The sequence below is a fragment of the Nycticebus coucang genome, chromosome 21, assembly GCF_027406575.1.
Source record: "Nycticebus coucang isolate mNycCou1 chromosome 21, mNycCou1.pri, whole genome shotgun sequence".
Taxonomy (NCBI): domain Eukaryota; kingdom Metazoa; phylum Chordata; class Mammalia; order Primates; family Lorisidae; genus Nycticebus; species Nycticebus coucang.
The window spans coordinates 11,885,887-11,903,895 of record NC_069800.1 but is presented as its reverse complement, the minus strand read 5'-3'; the positions used below and the strand labels follow the sequence as shown (position 1 = coordinate 11,903,895).

Below are 18,009 nucleotides of genomic sequence, written 5' to 3'. Positions count from 1 at the left end.
GGATTTTTCAAATGGAGAGCTCATGGATGAGATTAGTTTCTGGTTGTAAAAATTAAAAGACATTAGGGTTTTGGCACCTTGTAAAGAATAGGTCCAGAAAGTGGATGTGTAAGACTCCTTGAAAAGCATTTTGCTTGAGGCTGGCTGATAATAACAAACTACCCTTTCAGTTGAGGTGATATAATTTGAAAAATATCTTTTATCAGGTGAAAGGCGATTAGGCAAATAAGAAAAGAATTCCATCTGAAATAATATGGACTTTGAAGAGAGAAAGTTCCTTAATTTTTAAAAAACATATTCATCGCAGGCTGGCTATCTAGAGCCTTCAGGAAAACTATTCACCATTTAGCTTTGTAAAAAATGATTACTGAATTTTAAGTTATCATTGTTTAGGATTTGTAGTAAGCGTTTCTATTGTTTCGGTGGCTGGCAATTATGTCTACTTGTTTTTGCACAAATTGATGGCAGAGTGTGTATAATCAACCCAACAGCTTCACAGCAAACCTATTCCTGGTGATAAAGCAAATGAATGGGGCTAATTACAACACAGGGTCTATTCAGAGAATTGCAAATCGTGGACAGTATGGAACATCTTTCCCTTTTTCTATTAATAATTGAGGAGTAAATGGGGAGCTTGTTGAGAACCTTAGAAGTTTGATCATCAGAAAGTGACTTTGCCATTTTAATTTAATTCACTTTCACCCCAAATAGGCTTATACTGAGCATCACGGCTGCCCAGTCCAGAAGCCTTGCTTCCGAAAAGCAGAAAGACAGCCTCAATTTTGTCCTCTGTGTCTAAGCCGCAACAGGCTTATGATGGGGGAACTTGTGGAGGGGATGCGTTGGAGGAAGAGTGTGGAGCAAGAGATGGGAAGAAAAGCATTTCAGCTAGGGGGGGACTTTTGGAGGTAACAAAGTAGGGGACCGGAAGGGATCCTCCCTTGCAAACATAGGGACTTGGGAGGGTTTGTTCTCTGAGAGAGTCTTGAGTCCTGAGAGGAAGGCAAAGCACCCCCCAAAGACCAGGCTGCTGGGCAAGAGGGATTAACTGAGGGTGTATAAAGGAATTGTCATCTAACTGTTCCTTCAAGATTAATAGGAGTCCAGGGGCCTGAAGAAGGAAGGGAGTTGGGGGGAAGGGAGAGAGAGGGATACTGTGCTGAAGGCTAGGGAGAAATCGGGCAGTTACTTTCGTTGTTTACTGAGCAAGGGCAAAATCCAAACAGCGCTTTCCGCAATCAATCAAGGGATCGCCTCGGGTTCCAGACTTGAGCTCTCTAAATGAGTCTGGCCTTCTGATAACTGCAGGTGAGCACCTGAGATCAACTCTTTTCCACTGCTCCATGCTGGGAAAAGATAGGAACACATTTGTTCATGAGCTCTGGAAAGGGAGAGGCATGAGGGGGATTTAATTGTCTGCCCGGGTGAATCGAAATGTCCTTTTAAAGCAAAGAAATCAAGAGAGATTGGCCTTTAATTGCCAAACTCTACTGGTGAGAGGGGGATGGTAATTAAAATAAAGAGAGGACAAAATATAGATTAGACACCCCTCTGCCGGCGTCCTGCCCCCAGAGGCAGCTCCCCAGATTTTCTTCTCCCCTGCTCTGGCTGTCTTTACAAGAGTTAGTGCACAGCCTGAGTGTGGCAAACCGTTGGTTCTCATGCTCCCACCGTAGTCTGACACTCCGTTTCCCAGTACAGAGCAGGGGATAGATACAGTTTAATCTAGAACTCTGTTCACTTCCAAGAGCTGGCCATTCCCATGCCATAGACACACTCACTCTGTGTGGAGCTGGCCTTAGAGTCCTCAGTGTCTAAGTGTCCCTGAAATGCCAAAATGGAAGATTCCAAGGCTGTAGGAAATCTCACACCACTAAAAATGGACGGGACAGGGAATTCAGCTACCCTTGAAAAAAAAAAGGGGGACCTCCACACAGAGCCCTGTTTCAAGGAGGGCTAATCCTCGTGTCCCCACGTCCAGGCATAGGCAGGTCCAGCCATTGCTGCAATGCAGGCCCATGTGCTCTCTGTGGTGCCCTACTCCCAGACTGCAGGCCTGCCGGGTGCTGGGTGGTGGTCCCTCTGTGATGGTGGCAGGCCAGTCTGCGTCCTATCTGGGGCAAACCTCACAGGCAGGAGTCTAGATCTGCGTTTGTATGTCTGTGGGGGCTGGGGCGTGGGTGTGTTGGAGAACAGCTGTGGGCAGGGTGTGCGTTCCAGCTCCCTGTCACCTGTCCTGCTGCCAGATTCAGGTCAGAAGGGGGCCAGAGGTAGGGTTCCTGGCCACTGCTCCCAGAATCCTGTGGTAAGGAAATAGGCTAGTAGGCTTCAGCTCAGAAATAATTGGGCAACGTGGATTGTTTTACGCCCATATGTCAGCCCGTGGTCTCTGCCCCTTCTGTTTTTTCTCTTCATTGGCATTCCTTCTTTCTAATCATAATGCAAGGGCCATCCCTCCCCATCTCCTCTGTGTCATCATTAGCCAGGGGCCCTGGAGCACCCGTGCAGAGAGAGCTTAACCCAGGCCTGGATGAACCTGTGGCTGGCTGAGGAGCCACAGACCATGGCGTGAGTATGCTGTGTTACCCCAAAAGAGAACATGAGAATCCAGCCTGACCTACTGTCTTTCAGGACAGTTAGTGGGATCTTGGTCATCTTCCCAAGGGGGCCCCAAGTTTTACTCTTCTGAGGTCTACCTGTTTCTTTCCAGCTCTCTCTAACACTTCCAATGTGCTCATTACTCACAGTAACTCATCTCACAAACTCTAGGGTTCTGGGGGAGCCAGGCTTCCTACTGCATTGAAATGGGAGGTATCCAGGCCCCAGGGTCATATGGAGCCAGAGGAAGTTAGAGGGACAATGAGTTGAAAAACTTGAGCCCAAAGCTGGGCTCCAAAATTAGAGCAAATTCCCTAACTCCTCTCAGCTCCTCTCGCCCACAAATTCTGAGTTCTACAAGTGGGGCATGAGGAAGCCAGAAAGAGATCTTGCTCACAAAGACTCAGTGGCATGGTCCTGGCACCTGGAGAACCCCAGAGATTGAACAGACTTCCCATAAAGAAAAGTGAAGAAGGGCTGGGGGTGGGTATGGAGAACACAGATAGACATTAAGATGGTAGAACAAATGGCGAAGTATCTGCCAAGAAAATGGACTCCGTTTTCTGGGTAAAGGGTAGATTTTCTCGGCTAGTGAGGCATAGAATTACGAAGTTACAACTACTTTCTGTGAATGAAGTGCTCAGTTTAATGTAGCTCAGAAATGTAGGGAAAAAAGAAAATAGATAGTGAAAATGGTCCCCTTTCTTATAAATGTAGAATGGGCTTTCAGCACCATGCACAGTGTGTCAGAGCTTCACACCAGAGTGTGCCTGTGCTGACACCTGACTTCCTTGCTGAAGCTGCCTCTGACCTCAGCACAGAGCTCTCTGTGACCCAGGTCCCGCCCTACCTGACACTTCACTTCACCCTGTTCCTTCACTGAAAATGTCATATAATCACCATCTGCCCTCCCTAGTTCTAGAGCCACTCACCTCATGCCTTAGCTCCTTACAAGGCTCTCCTCTAAACACCTCCCAAAATTATGCTTTATGTTTTCAAGTAATGGTCTTCTAACCTTCACAAATTCACGTTAGAAATTGTATGCCTTCCTTTAAGCAAGCAAAAATTTTCTTTCTTTCTTTCTTTCTTTTTTTTTTTTTTTGATACAGAGCCTCAAGCTGTCGCCTTGGGTAGAGTGCCGTGGCATCACATCTCACAGCAACCTCCAACTCCTGGACTCAAGCGATTCTCTTGCCTCTGCCTCCCAAGTAGCTGGGACTACAGGCACCTGCCACAATGCCTGGCTATTTTTTTGGTTGCAGCCGTCATTGTTGTTTGGTGGCCCGGGCTGGATTCAAACCCGCCAGCTCAGGTGTATGTGGCTGGCACCTTAGCCACTTGAGCCACAGGCACCAAGACCAAGCAAAAATTTTCCAACAAAATACATCATCTAATGATGTTTGCTTTGCAAAAATAGAAAAAATAATGAATTGAGATCATATTGCTAATAAAATAGGAAGCTAAAATTCCTCAGCATGCAATCCTATCTTGATTTGCTAAGGTAATTACCAACGACAGTCCAAAAACATTCCCACTTATTCTTGAAACTGTGTTTTGTTCTTTTCAAATAAATGAAATAAAGAAAAAGCTGGTTTATCTATTAGAAAAGAAAACCAGGCCCTCACCATTTCATCTGGCAGAGGGAGAACCTCATGAGCAAGGAAGACCAAACAACAATGGACAAACCACATTCCTCCGTGCCAGCACACATGATGCCCCAAGATGTTCTGTGCTGCTGAAATTTTCTATCTTGGTTAATTTAATGATGTTTAAGTCAAATAGATACAGCATTGCTATCATTGCCTTTTGCCGCTTCTAATTAGCAAGAGATTAAATTGCAAGTACTTGCCCTGGTGAGAATGTGAGACCCTTGAGTTTTGCACGAACAAATGTAACTTAATTTGTGTTGTTTCTTTCAATAGCCCTGGCTATCAATTGTGTTATCTAACAATGAAATATCTAGAAAGAGAGATAGACGGATAGATAAAGGGCAAGTAAGTCAATGCTTTTTTAATGTGGGGGGGGGCTTGAAGGAAGGTGACAATGACATCTGACCAGTTTGTATGAATCTAGTTAATGAGCTCAGAGCTCTGAGGAACAGCCACTGGTGCAAAAAACAAGCATACTGTGAAGGTATGCTCACAAAAGCAACCCTGGTCCTCAACCTTTCCATAAGAAGGACCTGAGCACAAGGTGCCAGCTTCTTCTGCAAAGGATATACAAAAGATCTGGAATAGGCCCCGAGGGTACAGCGGCTGAGGGGGAGGGGAACAGGCATCACCTCCAGTCTGGCAAGAGGGACCACGATGGAATTACAGCTTGTAAAATAAGCCTCCATCAGTCTCCCTGGAGACAGCCGGCCTCAACTTGGGTGTTCCCCCTTGTTAGCCTCCGTCATAATTGGTCTCCCCTCCCATCCCACAGTTGTTGGTTTTCTGTGTGTGGCTTTTGGTGTGAGCCTGTTAGGTCATCAACAAATACAATGGGGGGAGGTGAGGAAGGGGGGGCACACATGATTGTTTTAAAGAAGAAAAGAGAAAGGGGATAAGAGACTGGGCAGGAAGGCTGTGAACAGAATGGGGAGATGCCCCAGGATTTAGGCTTCCGAGGCAACCCCTGCAGAGCTCCAGGGTAGGGAACTCCCTGGGAATTTTGTCAAAGGGAGCAGAGGCTCAGAGCTGGGGACCCTGCTGAGCTTTCCTGGGGGACTTGCATCTGTCCCACACTGTTTTTGTTTGCGTGTCTCTGAGCTGTCTGTAACATCCGGCCTACATCCGGCGCATCTCATTAAGAAATAATTTCTTGAAAAATCTCAATCAGGGTGATTTGCTCTGGAAAGGCCTCTCCCATGGAACTGAAGCCGTAAAGAGTGGCCCAGGGCCTTAGGGGTGGGGAAGGGGTACAGGCCGTCCACTGTTAACACAGTTTCTCCCTCTTCTTCCCCGTCTTGTCTCCAACCCATCCCCATCTGTTTTTCCCCTTTCTCAAAGGAAAACCAGTCCTGGGGATAGAAGCGATTAGAAATCTATGACAAAGCCCAGAGGGGAGATGTCTCTGCAGTCCAGAAGGACAGAAGATACAGCCTCATTGTTTTCGCTCCAAAGGGGCCAGATAAGATCCTGAGATGCTCAGATCTTTATTTACTGTAAAAAAAAGAACATTTGAAGAATGGAAACAACAAGAAGTATAATTACACGGAGTTGCAAACTTTGGGGAGAGGGTTGCTGTTGTTACTGCTTTGGTAGTGTGAAGTTTTAAATTTCACTCACCAATCCTTAGCTGGCCTGGGATGCCTGGTGCGGCCTCCTGGGCTGGTGCCCACGGCCCCCCACCAGGCAAACGGATTTCAGGTCTGAAACCTTGTTTTTCTGCTCTCCCGCAGGGACAGGTCACTGGGGCTAGTGGTGCGTGGGGAGGGGCAGGACTGGACGCCTACAACTGTGAGGGCATCACCTACAGCCAGTGACTCTGCCACTCGGGGTCCATGGTGGCTGTGGGCCTGGAAAATGTCTCCCTTCCCACTCTCCCTGATTCATAGCCAGAAAGGGCCTTGCTACTTTTTAAGAACACTCTTGGTGTCTACACATTCCAGATGTCCTCTCAGCCTCGTGAACTGAGTCCTCCTCGAGCCTCTGACGCCCCTGAGAACACCAGTTGCCCCCAGGTACCTCCTCGGGCAAACGCCCCCCACCCCATGCCCTACTAAGCCTTCTCTCTGGTCTTTCCCTGCTCCCCATGAAAATCCCCCAAAGCGCTGAGGACCCTCCTCTCTTTATAAAGCTGGGAGAAGACAGGAGATAAGGATCAGGCGTTTAAATTGGCCATTTGGAAGATTACATCTCTTCAGCGAGGGTCTTTTAAAACTCTGAATTAAGGGCCGTGGCTCCTCGCACCCAGCTTTCAAAGACGGGGCACCTGTTAATTGGGACGTGGAGTCGGCGCTATGAAAGGCCAGAGGGAAGGCCGTGGGGCGACACTAGTCTAATGACAAGTAATTGACGGATTCTAGGCTGGGCATTACCAGTGGAATGGGGAGGCATTAATTATTTAAAAACGATTAGCCTTGCTGTGCGTCCTGCAGCCGTTTCTTCTTGTTCAGGGAAGATAACGGGCCACGCGAGACGAAGCCGGGTCTGTGAGGGTGGCAAGCGCGCTCTCCAAATGGCTTTGGGTGCACTGGACGACTGACGCTCACAGGCCGGGGTGCCAGGGAAGAGGGGGCATCCCGGGTCTCCAGACATGAAGGCGACCACATAATGCTGACCCGGAAAATCAGCGAAAGCGATTTCTACCCACGTGGGTGAGAGGTCTGGTGTCCGCGGTCGGGGGTGGTGGCCATTTCCATGGGCCAGTTACCCAGCGCGTCTCAACGCCTGGAAAGACTCAGAATAACCAGACAGGCAGGGCGTCTCACGACAACTGCTACCCCACGAGTTTAAAGCACAGACCCCAGGGGAGAACGAGGATCTTGCCTGTTGGGGGAGGGGCGGGAATTGGGTAGACTCCGAAGAAAGACACTTTTTTCCCCCGTACCCTGCCCTCCAAAGCCGAGGGTCCAGAGGTTTCAGCAGGCAGCAAAGAAACTACTAGTTTTCCCGGGTCCGCGCCTCCCCACAGGTGACGGAAAGACGCAGCTGGTTCTGTTCAGTGGAACTCGCGGCTTCTGCAAAAAGAGCGCAAGCCCGCAGGCCCCAGCGCTGCTGCCCAGGGCCAGCCGTGGGTGGGGGCCCTGGAGGAAACCAGGCGACTGGGCTGCCAAAAGAATGGAAGTGATAAATGGCCCCGCGGCCGGTTTCTGACTTTATTTTCTGGACTCGGCTCATAACCCCGAGGCTCCCCAACCTGCCGGCAGTTGAGCGCGCCTGTGCGTCAAGACCCGCAGCTGGTTCCTGCCTCAGAGCTGGGGTTCAAGAGCTTCTTGGAAAGACCTGCTCCTCCCCTGCTCCGGCTCTGTGTCCACCCCTAGGCCGCCGCGGAAAGCGAAGGGTCCAGCTTAGACTCGAACCCGTGCACGTCCTGCGGAAGGACTTACCAAGCTGGAGCCTCGGCCTCTCCATACTCCCCCCACACGATGCACGCGGTTTCCTGCTGACCCCCACGTAAACTCTGAGGCCAAGGGCGTTCCCCACCCCACTCCCAAACCCTCCACGGCCCTTGTGAAACACGCGGAACTCGATGGAGTCCTTTGAAGGGGCCTGGCGCAGCTTCCTCCGGACCCCGCCAAACTCTGAGCTCAGAGCCTAGACTCAGTATAACTGAGTTTGCAACTCCGCCACCCTTCCTCCTTCCGCACCGTGCACACTCTGAACCCCCTGCAGAAAAAACCAAACCCACGGGGGATCTTCACCCACTGAGCTTCTCCCGCCCCCACCCCGGTGCCCGCCCAGGCGTCGCATCCTCTGGACGGGAGAAGGACTGGCTGGGGGAGGGGAGGCGCGAGGATCCGGGTCCGGGGCGGACGCGGCGGGGACAGCCGGCTGGCCTGAGAGGGCGCTCCCTACCTGCGGCGGCGGCGGCGGCGGGCGCCCAGCGTCCAGCGCCGGCAGGGAGGCGGCCGACTGCTTCCAGCCGAGGCATCCCCGCATTTATTTGAGCTCAAACCGTGCGACTGTTGACTTTAGCACACAAAGCAAAGATTTCACTGCCCGCTAGTTTAAAAATGAATATTTTACCAAGATATCGATCAGCGTTATAAAATTCAGTTAAGTACAATGGGATCCTGACAAAAAAAAAAAAAAGAATAATAAAGAAGGGGGAGGCAATATAATATCTGTGCAAATTTGCTGAAGTGTGACGTGGCATGGAAAGTTTACCCTCCTGGAATTCGGATCTAGAATGTTTTTCTCGGTTGTTTACCAACTTTGTTTATTCACAGATCACGGTTGCTTAAACCAGCTCGAGGAAGGGCTCGGGGAAAAGGAAAAAAGCGTGGGGGTGGGGGTTAACGCTGCACCCCACAATCCGTGGAGTTGGGGGAAGCGGGCGGAGGGCGCACTCGGAGCTCCGGGGCCTGGAACTCGGCTGGGGGGAGGGGGCGGTGCGGGAGGGGTGTGAACCAGACAGAAGCAGCCCGGAAAGCGCCTGCTCCCCGACGTCCTTTTTATGTATTTGGGCAGAACTATATCTTATCGGCTGGGATCAGTGGAGGGGGGCTCGCTAAGTAGTTTAAAACGACCCTGGCACAAAGGGCGTGCGTTACGAAACATCGCAGGTTAGGGCAGCGCTTCCAGCCTCCATTGTCCCGCACTCGGCCCCCGGCCCTGCCTCTCCGTTCTTTCGCCACGGGAGCCTTTTATGTGATAATGAAACACATTTCAGGCCGGGCTCACGACGTGTGTGTCCTAACCAGGGGGGAGCGACGGCCTGATTGCTGGCTGTGGCCTCCGGAGGATCCCGCCCTCTCCCCAATTTCTCTTCCTTCTGTTCCTTGGGACAATGTGGAATGTTAAAAAGGGATTTGAAGACAAGACGGGAGGCGGCGCGCAGGGCTGCGGGGGTGGGGGGGGAGCGCGGAGGAGAGGCGCAACCCTCCCTCCCAAGCGCGTGGGAAGGCCAGGGTAGGGGGAGCAGAGACCCCGCCAAGGTGGCAGAGGGCACAGAGAGGCAGTGTCCAGGGCTAGGGTGCAGCGGAAATGCCACAGGCCAGGAAACTAAAAAAATCTAGTCTTGGGGACAAGAGCTTGGGTTTAGAAACCTGAGGCAAAAAGTCCTGGCCTTGGAGGCCTGCATAGTTTTTATCCACTGCAAGCTAGCTGCTGCACCGAGAGAGGCCTCAAGCCAAATGGGCCCATGGTGGCACTGGCTTCTGCCCTCCCAGGCCAGCTTGCAGGCCAACGGCCTCTCCGCTCCCCTTTGCACTTTGCCTGGGTTTCCACTGTAGTTTCTTACCCGTATAGGGCTGCACGGTTGTCTGTTGGGACAGGCAGCAGGATTTGTGAGAATTTATTCTGGGGTTTTCTTTATACTTTTGGAGTTCCCTTGAATGCTCAAAAAATACTCACTCCTTGGGCCTAGTAAACCGGAGTTGCCAACCCGACTTCCTGAGCTTACCAGAGGCTCTGCAAATGCGTTGGAGGTCGGGATATTTCACCCTATAGTGGTCAATTGGCAAGCTATGCCAGACACCCCAATACATCTTATTTTTTTTAAAGTAAATTTGGATTCTCTTCCTAAACTATCCATTTAAAACTAATTCCAGGAGGAACAGTTTCAAATAGTTCTCCAGACCAGGTGCCTCAACACTCCTGGGCTAGGAAGGACTGCTATGGCAGATAGCTCCAGACAGGGTACACACTTCAAGAAGAAGAAGGGTGGGAAAGAGAGTGTACACAGAGGCTCCACAGGGAGTGAGACAGGCAGTGTTGAAAAGACAAAGTAGTGCACCAGGAATTTACAAATCCAATCTGTACTCACTGAGGTGAAGAAAGATCTAAGTTTTAGAAGCACAGCAAAAATATGTAAAATGCAGGCTTCCCCCAAAAGAAACCAGGCTTGGGGCCCAAGAGACTGAAACACCAGAACACCTTCAAACAGGCAGAAAATTAAGATACGTGGAGATGGGGTTTTTCTCTTGCTTGAATGGTTCACCTGGGTTCTATGTGTTTCATTCTTGTCAATTTAACTTCAAAATTCTAAAAGTAACCATCCACAAAATTGGTTGAGATCTATATGATGAAGTGTTTCAGGGAAATGTACTAGTGTGTCTTCAAACTACCTTGACGTCCCTTTAGAGAAATGAGGTGGCTCGACCAAAGCAGATGTGGATAGATGGGAAAATGGGAGCTAAAGCAAGTATAAGGCAATGCTAACTGGACAATCCGGGCAGTGTGTCCATATGTGCCTACTGTAAAATTCATTCAATTTGGGGAAGAGCTGGAAATTTTAATAAAAAATGTTGGGAAAATGACAACATCCCCCTACCCTAAATTATAACACAATTTGCCACCAGCAAGAGTGTCCCTCCCTCCTCCTTGAAATAATTTGCAGAACTGTTTATCTTTTAAGTCAGGCAAAGGAAAAACAAAATCTTGAAGAAAAGATTCAAAGGATAAAACCAGCAATAACACTTTAATATAGATTTGTGGAACTCTGGCCCTTGCAGCCAGAATACACATTTATAAGCCATAAATAAAGCACACAGAAACCATAAATTAATCAGACCCAAGACCTGGATTCCACCGTGTCGAGATTGAGAATGCATTTTTTTCTTTTTCTTGGTCATTTAAAACGGACCTTTACATTATTTTTTTTTTCTTTTAAACAATAGTACAACCCTCTGGTTCTGTTAAAACTACATGGTTTTACACCAATTCACCCACAAAAGTTTTTTTTTTTTTTCTTAAGTGAGACTTCCCTGCAACAACAGCAGTGGAGAGAACAACAAAAAACTCAGAATCTGCAGGTGCTTAAGGAAGTGGAGTCTACACTGTCGTGGAAACTGGAGGCTTTCTAAAAATATTTTTTCCCCATTTTCCTCCTCAGATGGAACAATAGGTATCAGTGTGGTCCTCTGTTTGGGAGAGCGAGGGGGACTGCTGGGGCGTCACGGATTTCTCTCCCCTGGTTTCCCCAGCACCCTCTGAAGAGACCCCCCACCACCACCTTTGCCTCTCTTGTCAGGCTTTTTCCGAGCCTGACACCTTCTTCTTAGGAGGAGTTCATAATGGGTCGCGAGTACACCCCCTGGTAGTAGGAGGTGTCTGCTGCCAGGGGCGAGGCGTCCAGGCCCGTTTTGTTCGTGACCGGGCCCATGGCCAAGCTGCCGGGCATGGGGGAGCCATAACCCGGGTAGTGCATCACCTGTTCGTAGGCCTTGAGGTCCATTTTGTGGGGCTGGTGGTGGTGGTGGCTGTGGTGGTGCTGCTGCTCCGAGGACATGAGGTTGTTGATGGAGAAGGGGTGGTTGAAGGCGTAGTGGTGCTCCGGCTTAAGGTGGGCCTCGGGCGGCAGGACGGGGTGGTGGGGTGGGCCCAGCAGGTGGGCCGCGGCCTGCTGCTGCCCGGGCGAGGGCGCGGGCTCCGGGGGACTCAGCGCCGCGGCCGGCGTCCCCTTCAGCTCCCCCAGGCCCCCGCGCTTGTGCTCCTGGCACGGGGAGGCGCTCGAGTGGGGCGACTCGGTGCCCGCTGGAGTCTCGGTGGCCGGCCCGGCGGCTTCCCCGAGGGGAGCCTGCGAGGCCTGGGCCCCGGGGGCCGCCTTCTTGCCGCCGCCCGCGGCGCCCGCAGCCTCCTTCAGCGCCAGCTGCTTCTCGCACTTGAAGCGCTTCTGGCGGCGCAGGTAGCAGCCGTTCTCGAACATGTTGCCCGAGTCGGGGTGCAGGGTCCAGAAAGAGCCCTTGCCCGGCTTGTCCGGAGAGCGGGGCACTTTGAGGAAGCAGTCGTTGAAGGACAGGGAGTGGCGGATGGAGTTCTGCCAGCGCTGCTGGTTCTGCCGGTAGAAGGGGAAGAGGTCCATGATCCACTGGTAGATCTCGCTGAGCGTCAGCATCTTGTTGGGGCTCTGCTGGATGGCCATGGTGATCAGCGAGATGTACGAATAGGGCGGCTTGGCGTGGGTGTAGCTGCGCCGGTACGTCTTGGGGTCGCGCGCGCGGCTCAGGCCCGCCTGCCCGTACATGGGGCTCATGGAGTTCATGTTGGCGTAGGGGGCCAGGCTGCCCATGGCACCCGCCGCCTGTCCCCCGAGCGGGCTCAGGCTGGGACTCAGGTGCGGCCCCATGCCCGCCACGCCAGCCGCCCCGGCCGAGCCGCCCATGCCGGCCATGGCGCCCGCGCCGGGGGACATGCCCGCCAGGGACGGGCTCATGCCGGCGCCCACGTACGAGGACATGTTCATGGACCCCGCGCTCATGTTGCCCGAGCCGCTGCCCATGGCGGCCGCCGACATGCTCATGTAAGTGTTCATGCCGTTCATCCCCAAGCCGGCGTTCATGTTGCTCACCGAGGTGTAGCCCTGCGGACAAGGCCAGGGAGGGAGGCGACAGCGACAGCGTTAGCACCGTGGCTCAAGCGTGCCCACACCTCCCACCCTCGGGGCCACCCCAGGCCCGGCCTCCAGGGAGGCCTCCGGGAAGCCTCTTCTTCCCCTGAGAGCGGGTCGTGACACCGAGTCTGTGTCCTGAGAGAGCCATAATTGCCCCAGGGGAGGTAGCTGGCGAACTGTTGCTCTGGGCGTGTGACCCGTTCCTAGCCCTTTTTGTACCTCCTCTGGATTCTAGAACACGGGTCCCCTCGAGCACCTCAAGCCTGGCTCCCCAAACGCATCCCCAAATTTTCAGCATGCTGAGCTGGCGCTGAGGCCGGAACTTCCAGACGCCACCTCCCACCCCAGCTAGCAACCTGCGGGACGCCGCGCGGGACGCCCAGGGAAGCTTCAAGGGGAGACGGTGCCTGCCAGGGTCCGCTCTGGCCCGGCCTTCCGCCCGGAGCCACTCCCCGGCCCCAGGGGACCTTTAAGGGCTGTCCTTGGGAACAGCCCGAGGCTCTGAATGTGGGAATTGGGAAGGAACCGTGAGCGAAACTACACGCGGCTGGGCTTTGCAGCCCCAAACCTCCTTTCTTTTTGTCCGGTAGTCCCTGACTCTGTCTCTGCCTCAGCCCCCAACTCCTACCCTCCTTCTCGTCAGCTCCCCACCCCCTCGCCGGCCGACCTCCCACCCCTCCCCAGCCGCGCTCTGCCAAACATAGCTCTGTTAGGATAGTGCGTGGCTCGGCCACGAAGAGGATTTGGAGGCGCCGCAAGTCAATATTTGATCACAAAGTTAATATTATCTCAAGGCTAACAGTGTGTCGTATAAAAAAGAGACCCATTTGAGTCGAAGAAGGGTGGAAAAAGAGGCTGCCCAGAAACGCTGAGGGTTGGGGGCGGGTGCCAGCGAGGGAAGCGGTCGCGAGGTTGGGGAAGGCGAGAAAGCCGCAGCCGCTCCGCTTCCCCGGAAGAGGCGAGTACTCACCTCGGGCTCAGCGTAGTAGCTGGTCCAGTCGGACGGCTCGTGCCCTTCCATCTTCACCGCTCCCAGCATACTGGAAGCCGAGTGCATGGCAGTTTAAAATTTAACAGCCACAACAACCGACCAGTAATCACCCCCCACCCCCACCCTCTTAAAAAAAAAGTCAGCAGAGGCACCGTCCCCTCCCTCCCTCTCCAGGGCTCCCTCTCCCTCCGCTCCACTCCCTCTCTTCCCCTCGGCCGGCCGGAGGCTGTGGTTGCAAGTGGGCGGGAGGGGTGGGTCGCGGAGGAGGGGACGGAGGAGCGGAGGAGGCCCGGACCCGCGCCCAGCCGCAGGGAGCGCCCGCGCTCGCCGCCGCCGGGCTCTGGGGCTGCCGGGCGGAGGCTGAGGTTGGCAGTGCTGAGTTGCCCCGAGGCGGCGGGAAGCGCGCGGCGCGGGGACTTTGGGGGGGCCAGGAGGAGGAGGAGGAGGTGTGGACCGCGGAGCGGACAAGTGCCGCAGTGACGTGGGCAGCTGGTGATATAGCGCGGCGCGCTGGCGCGGGCCTCCAATCCCCAGACCCCGGGTAGCCCATTTGAATAATCAGCTCACACCTAGGTGAGAAGGAGCCCCGGCCGGCGCCCCGCACCTGCCCCTCCGCGCGCTCCCCCCGCCGCCGCTGCGCCCCGCACTCCCAGGCGGGACAGGGGAGCGAATCCGGCGGGCTAGAGGGCGCTCGGGCGCCCGGGATGAAGCCCCCTTTCCTCCGGGTCCACAGGGAGTTCCCCGTGGAAAGAGGAACCTGGGATGGGGCCGCGCTCGGGGGCAGCTCCGGACTCGGGCCCCTGCCCAGTCCCATAGCGCCGGGCGCCGCGCGCGGCTGTCCGAGGGCGCGTCTGGCCTCTGTGACCGGCAGAGCCTTATTAAAGCCGGATTTATCTCTCCCGAGTTTCTTCGCTGTCGGCGCACATTCCCTGTCAAAACAACAAGCCAGTGACAGAGCCAATTTGCAAAGCGCCGTCGTATTTAGAAAAACTGTGTACACACCTTTACCTCGCCCGCCGCTGTCCTGGGAGGCCCCTCCCCGTTACAGTCAAGACCTGGCGCGCCCCGGAAGGCACCGGGCGCCGGGTCCCGCCGCCGCGGCTTTGGGCCTCCGTGGAGCCCAGCCGCCCGCGACGCTCGGTGGGGCGGCGGGGAGCTCGCAGCCCCGTTAGCTGCAGCCTACGGTTAGGAGGCTGCGATTTGTCTCTGACATTCAGGCCGGCGCGTTTCAAGGTTACTTTTCAGTCACAGCCAAGGTGCCCAACAGCATTTCGTAACTAAAACAAACAGGGCGGGGGCAGGGACGGGGAGGGGAGAGAGGAGTGGAGAAGTCAGTACCGGGCGTGGGGAACTGACCTCAGGAGGGTCTCTGCCTCTCTGCCGTCCAAAGGGGCTGACTGATAAGAATTAGAAACTCCAGCAGCCATATATTTCTTTGAACCCCTCAGCTCTTGGGTTCTTACACTGCAGCCACCAAGACCTTAGTGGATAGACTTGGAGCGAGGAGGATATCACTGGTGTTTGGATATGGAAGCTCTTTTTTGGTACTGAAAACCTGGCCGGATCGTGGGGATCCAGCCTTGTACTGGATCCCCCAAAAAGGAGCTTCCCAGAGATAGGGAAAAAAAAAAAAAGGAAAGGAAATAGTGGATCTTTGGCCCACCTGTCTACATTGGGGGTGATGGTGGCAGGCACAGAGCTGAGCATTGAAAGCAGAAGGCCCGGTGAGGGTCAGGCTGGAGGACAAGCCGGGGGCAGCAGGGCAACTACCTCCCCCAGCAGCTGTCCTCTGGGGTCTACCCGGTTTAGAACACGAGACAAAGCCGTTGGAGGCACTCTCTGCGGCTGAATGCGGATATTTTGGACACTTCATGGCGAGGGCACTCATGAGCCGGCTCCACCGGGCAAGTGCCAACGCGAGGTCCCGCAAAGCCAAGGTCTTCGTCTCCTGGGAAGCTGGGCGCTCTCAGCCCAGACGCTGAGGTGTCGGGGAGGGCGTGATGGGGTGTAAGCCCGCGCTGCGAACCAGAAGCATGCGCAGGAGAGTCTAAGCAGCCAGATGCCAGCATTTCCCATTGGGCCCACCAGAGCACGGGTAGGAACAACTTCACGGCTCTCTAGAGGACTTGGTAAAGAGGGGTGCGCACTGGAGCTCCCCCAAAGGAGCTATTTTTCAAAGTCGTGTTCACAGGCCAGGGCAGAGGCGCAGACACACAGACCCCCCAAACACACCATCAACCCCTTCTTCCTTCCCACCCCTCACTTCTTCCATTCAGTAGAAAAGAAACACCAAAACAGACTAAACCGCAAAAACAACAACGAACAGCCAGTTTTCTGATGTGAATGGTTTGGAAACCTCAAGGAATTCTGGTCTCCCTCGCCTGTGCGTGGTGTGCTGTATGTGAGCTGACGTGCGCGCCTACACACGCGCCTCCCTGGTTTTGCTCCTGGTTGAAAATGCGATCCTAGAAATTATTCCACCACCCAAAGCAGCGAACAGGAGCTGGGAGAGGAGGTGCACGGGAGGAGGGGCGCTCCCCGAGAGCACCCCTGCCATGCCCAGCCTCTTGGCTTAGTCTCCATGAAGAGAAGGCATACCATTTGACACGCTAGGTGGGTTGTTATTTCTGAAATTTATTTGAGAAGAGCAGACCATCAAAATCTGCTAGGCTTTGAGCTCACCCTCAAACTCCGGGAGCTCTGGGCACGCGCTTCCACGGGGCCGGGGCGCCCCCTGCCGGCCGCTGCCCCCGGGGGAGTCCTCGCTCGCCCCGCGCTCCGGACGCCGTTGCTCGGGCACCCCAACCCCTTCTCCCCTCCTCTCTTCTCTCTGAAAACGCCTCGGGAGCTTGGCATTCTATGGAGCCCCAAGTTCTGCGCAAACCCAAACCGGTCTCCTGCCCCCCTCGAGAGGCTCCGAGCGCTGGGGTAGGGGCCGGATGCCTGGGGGCGGCGAGCCCGGGGTGCAGCTCGCTTTGGGCAGCAGGGAGCGGGGCGTCCACGGCCCCGAAGGAAGCTGGAAGGTTCAGACAGCCCGAGGTTCCTTTCCTTCCCCACACTCGAACTCCTTTGAAGGCTCTAACCTCCTCCACCCCTGGGCCCCGTTCTTCCCAGAGCTCTGGTTTCTAAAAGTTGGGAGTTCTGGTAGGAAAACCTGGGGCTTGAATGTTGAATGGTGTTAAATTGCTCCGGGAGTTTCTCTCCAGGAATAAGTTCCCGGGGAACTTGGTCTGCAAACAGATGTTTCCACCAACACCCCCACCCCTTTAGTTTAAACTTCGCCCAGCGCCCAGAGGCCCGCGGAGCTCTCCTTTGCCGGCCTCCCCCGCGCGCTCTCCTTTCTGCTAAACTGCTGTCCGACCCGGGACTGCTTGAGGTTAGCTCGCTGTTATCACTCCTGGCGGCAAAGGGGCTTGTGACTCCCTCCTAGAAGAAGACCTCGGGTCTTGACGGCCTTGGCTTTGTTGGGATGCCCTGGGTCCCCTAGCAAAACCTCTTCTGCTGCTTTCTGTCACAGGAAACTAGCCTGTGCCAAGGGGCCATCAACAAACAAATCTCAACATTCCTAAGCGAGGAAGTATCCCCAAAGAATAAAATAATAAAAGTCCCATTCGGCTGATCAATATTCCAATGCCTACAGCCCTTCAGAGAATGAATATTCAGGAATGGCTTTGCCCAAAATTTCCCAGCACGCACAGAGCCTTAGGAGGCAGAGGCGGGGAAGAGGAGACTAAGGCAGAGGAGATAATAAGGTGACGACACAGTCTTGTGTAAATACACATTTTTAAGTTCAAATAAGACTTTTAGTCAGTAGAAGTCAGATGCCCCAACACCCCTCATTCACAGGTGCAATTCTGTTTGTGAATCCTTAGTCTCCATGAAGAAAAGGAGTGTGCAAGGTTGTAATCAACACTTTACACTCTAGGTGGGTTGTTATTTCTGAAATTTAGTTTAGAAGATCAGACCATCAAAATCTATCTGTTAGGTGTTGAGCACACCTCTAAAGGTTCTCACGCTGGCTGTCATAGTTGATGGTCAAAACAGTTGTCTATGGAGGTGGGGGTGGCAACTGAAAAGGCCATTAGCTCAGAACACCTTATCAGAGGATGTTTATGTAAAAGAATGAAGAAGGATTCAGGGTGTCTCAGCATCTGCAAAAGCACAGGAAAGTGCTGAGAAAAGTGGAGACAAGAGGAAGCATTTTAAGTTTCATGAGCCAGGCATCCCCGTGCAGTCTACTTCTGTGCAAAGTTCACTGGCAAAGATGAAACGTAAATAAAAGATAAATAATGAAATAAAATGGAGTTAAGGAAATAGGATGCTGATCACCTAGCTTGTGTTTGGGTAGTAGAAGTAGATCTTCAAACTACATTTTTTTTTTTTGTGGTATGGTTGTATCATTTTATATCATTATTATTTGTATTATTATACTCTTATTCTTT

General features: G+C 53.4%; 1 protein-coding gene across 9 annotated transcripts in view; it reads right to left on the bottom strand.

Moving 5' to 3' along the window:
* The window catches only part of FOXA2 (forkhead box A2), a 49,182-nt gene extending 34,382 nt beyond the window's left edge, over positions 1 to 14,800 (bottom strand). For 2 of the 9 annotated variants that reach the window (XR_008376469.1, XR_008376470.1), the window contains exon 1: positions 8,100 to 8,228. Coding sequence is in view for 4 of the 9 variants with exons in the window: in XM_053573683.1 (XP_053429658.1) it covers positions 11,245 to 12,546; positions 13,547 to 13,633 (1,389 nt within the window). In the remaining 5 variants the exon portion in view is untranslated. Of the gene's footprint in view, positions 1 to 8,099; positions 12,547 to 13,546; positions 13,694 to 14,171; positions 14,195 to 14,569 lie in introns of those variants that run through there. The other 7 variants (XR_008376472.1, XR_008376471.1, XM_053573684.1 and 4 more) reach the window with 6 other exon arrangements.
* Between the last annotated feature and the right edge of the window lie 3,209 nt (positions 14,801 to 18,009).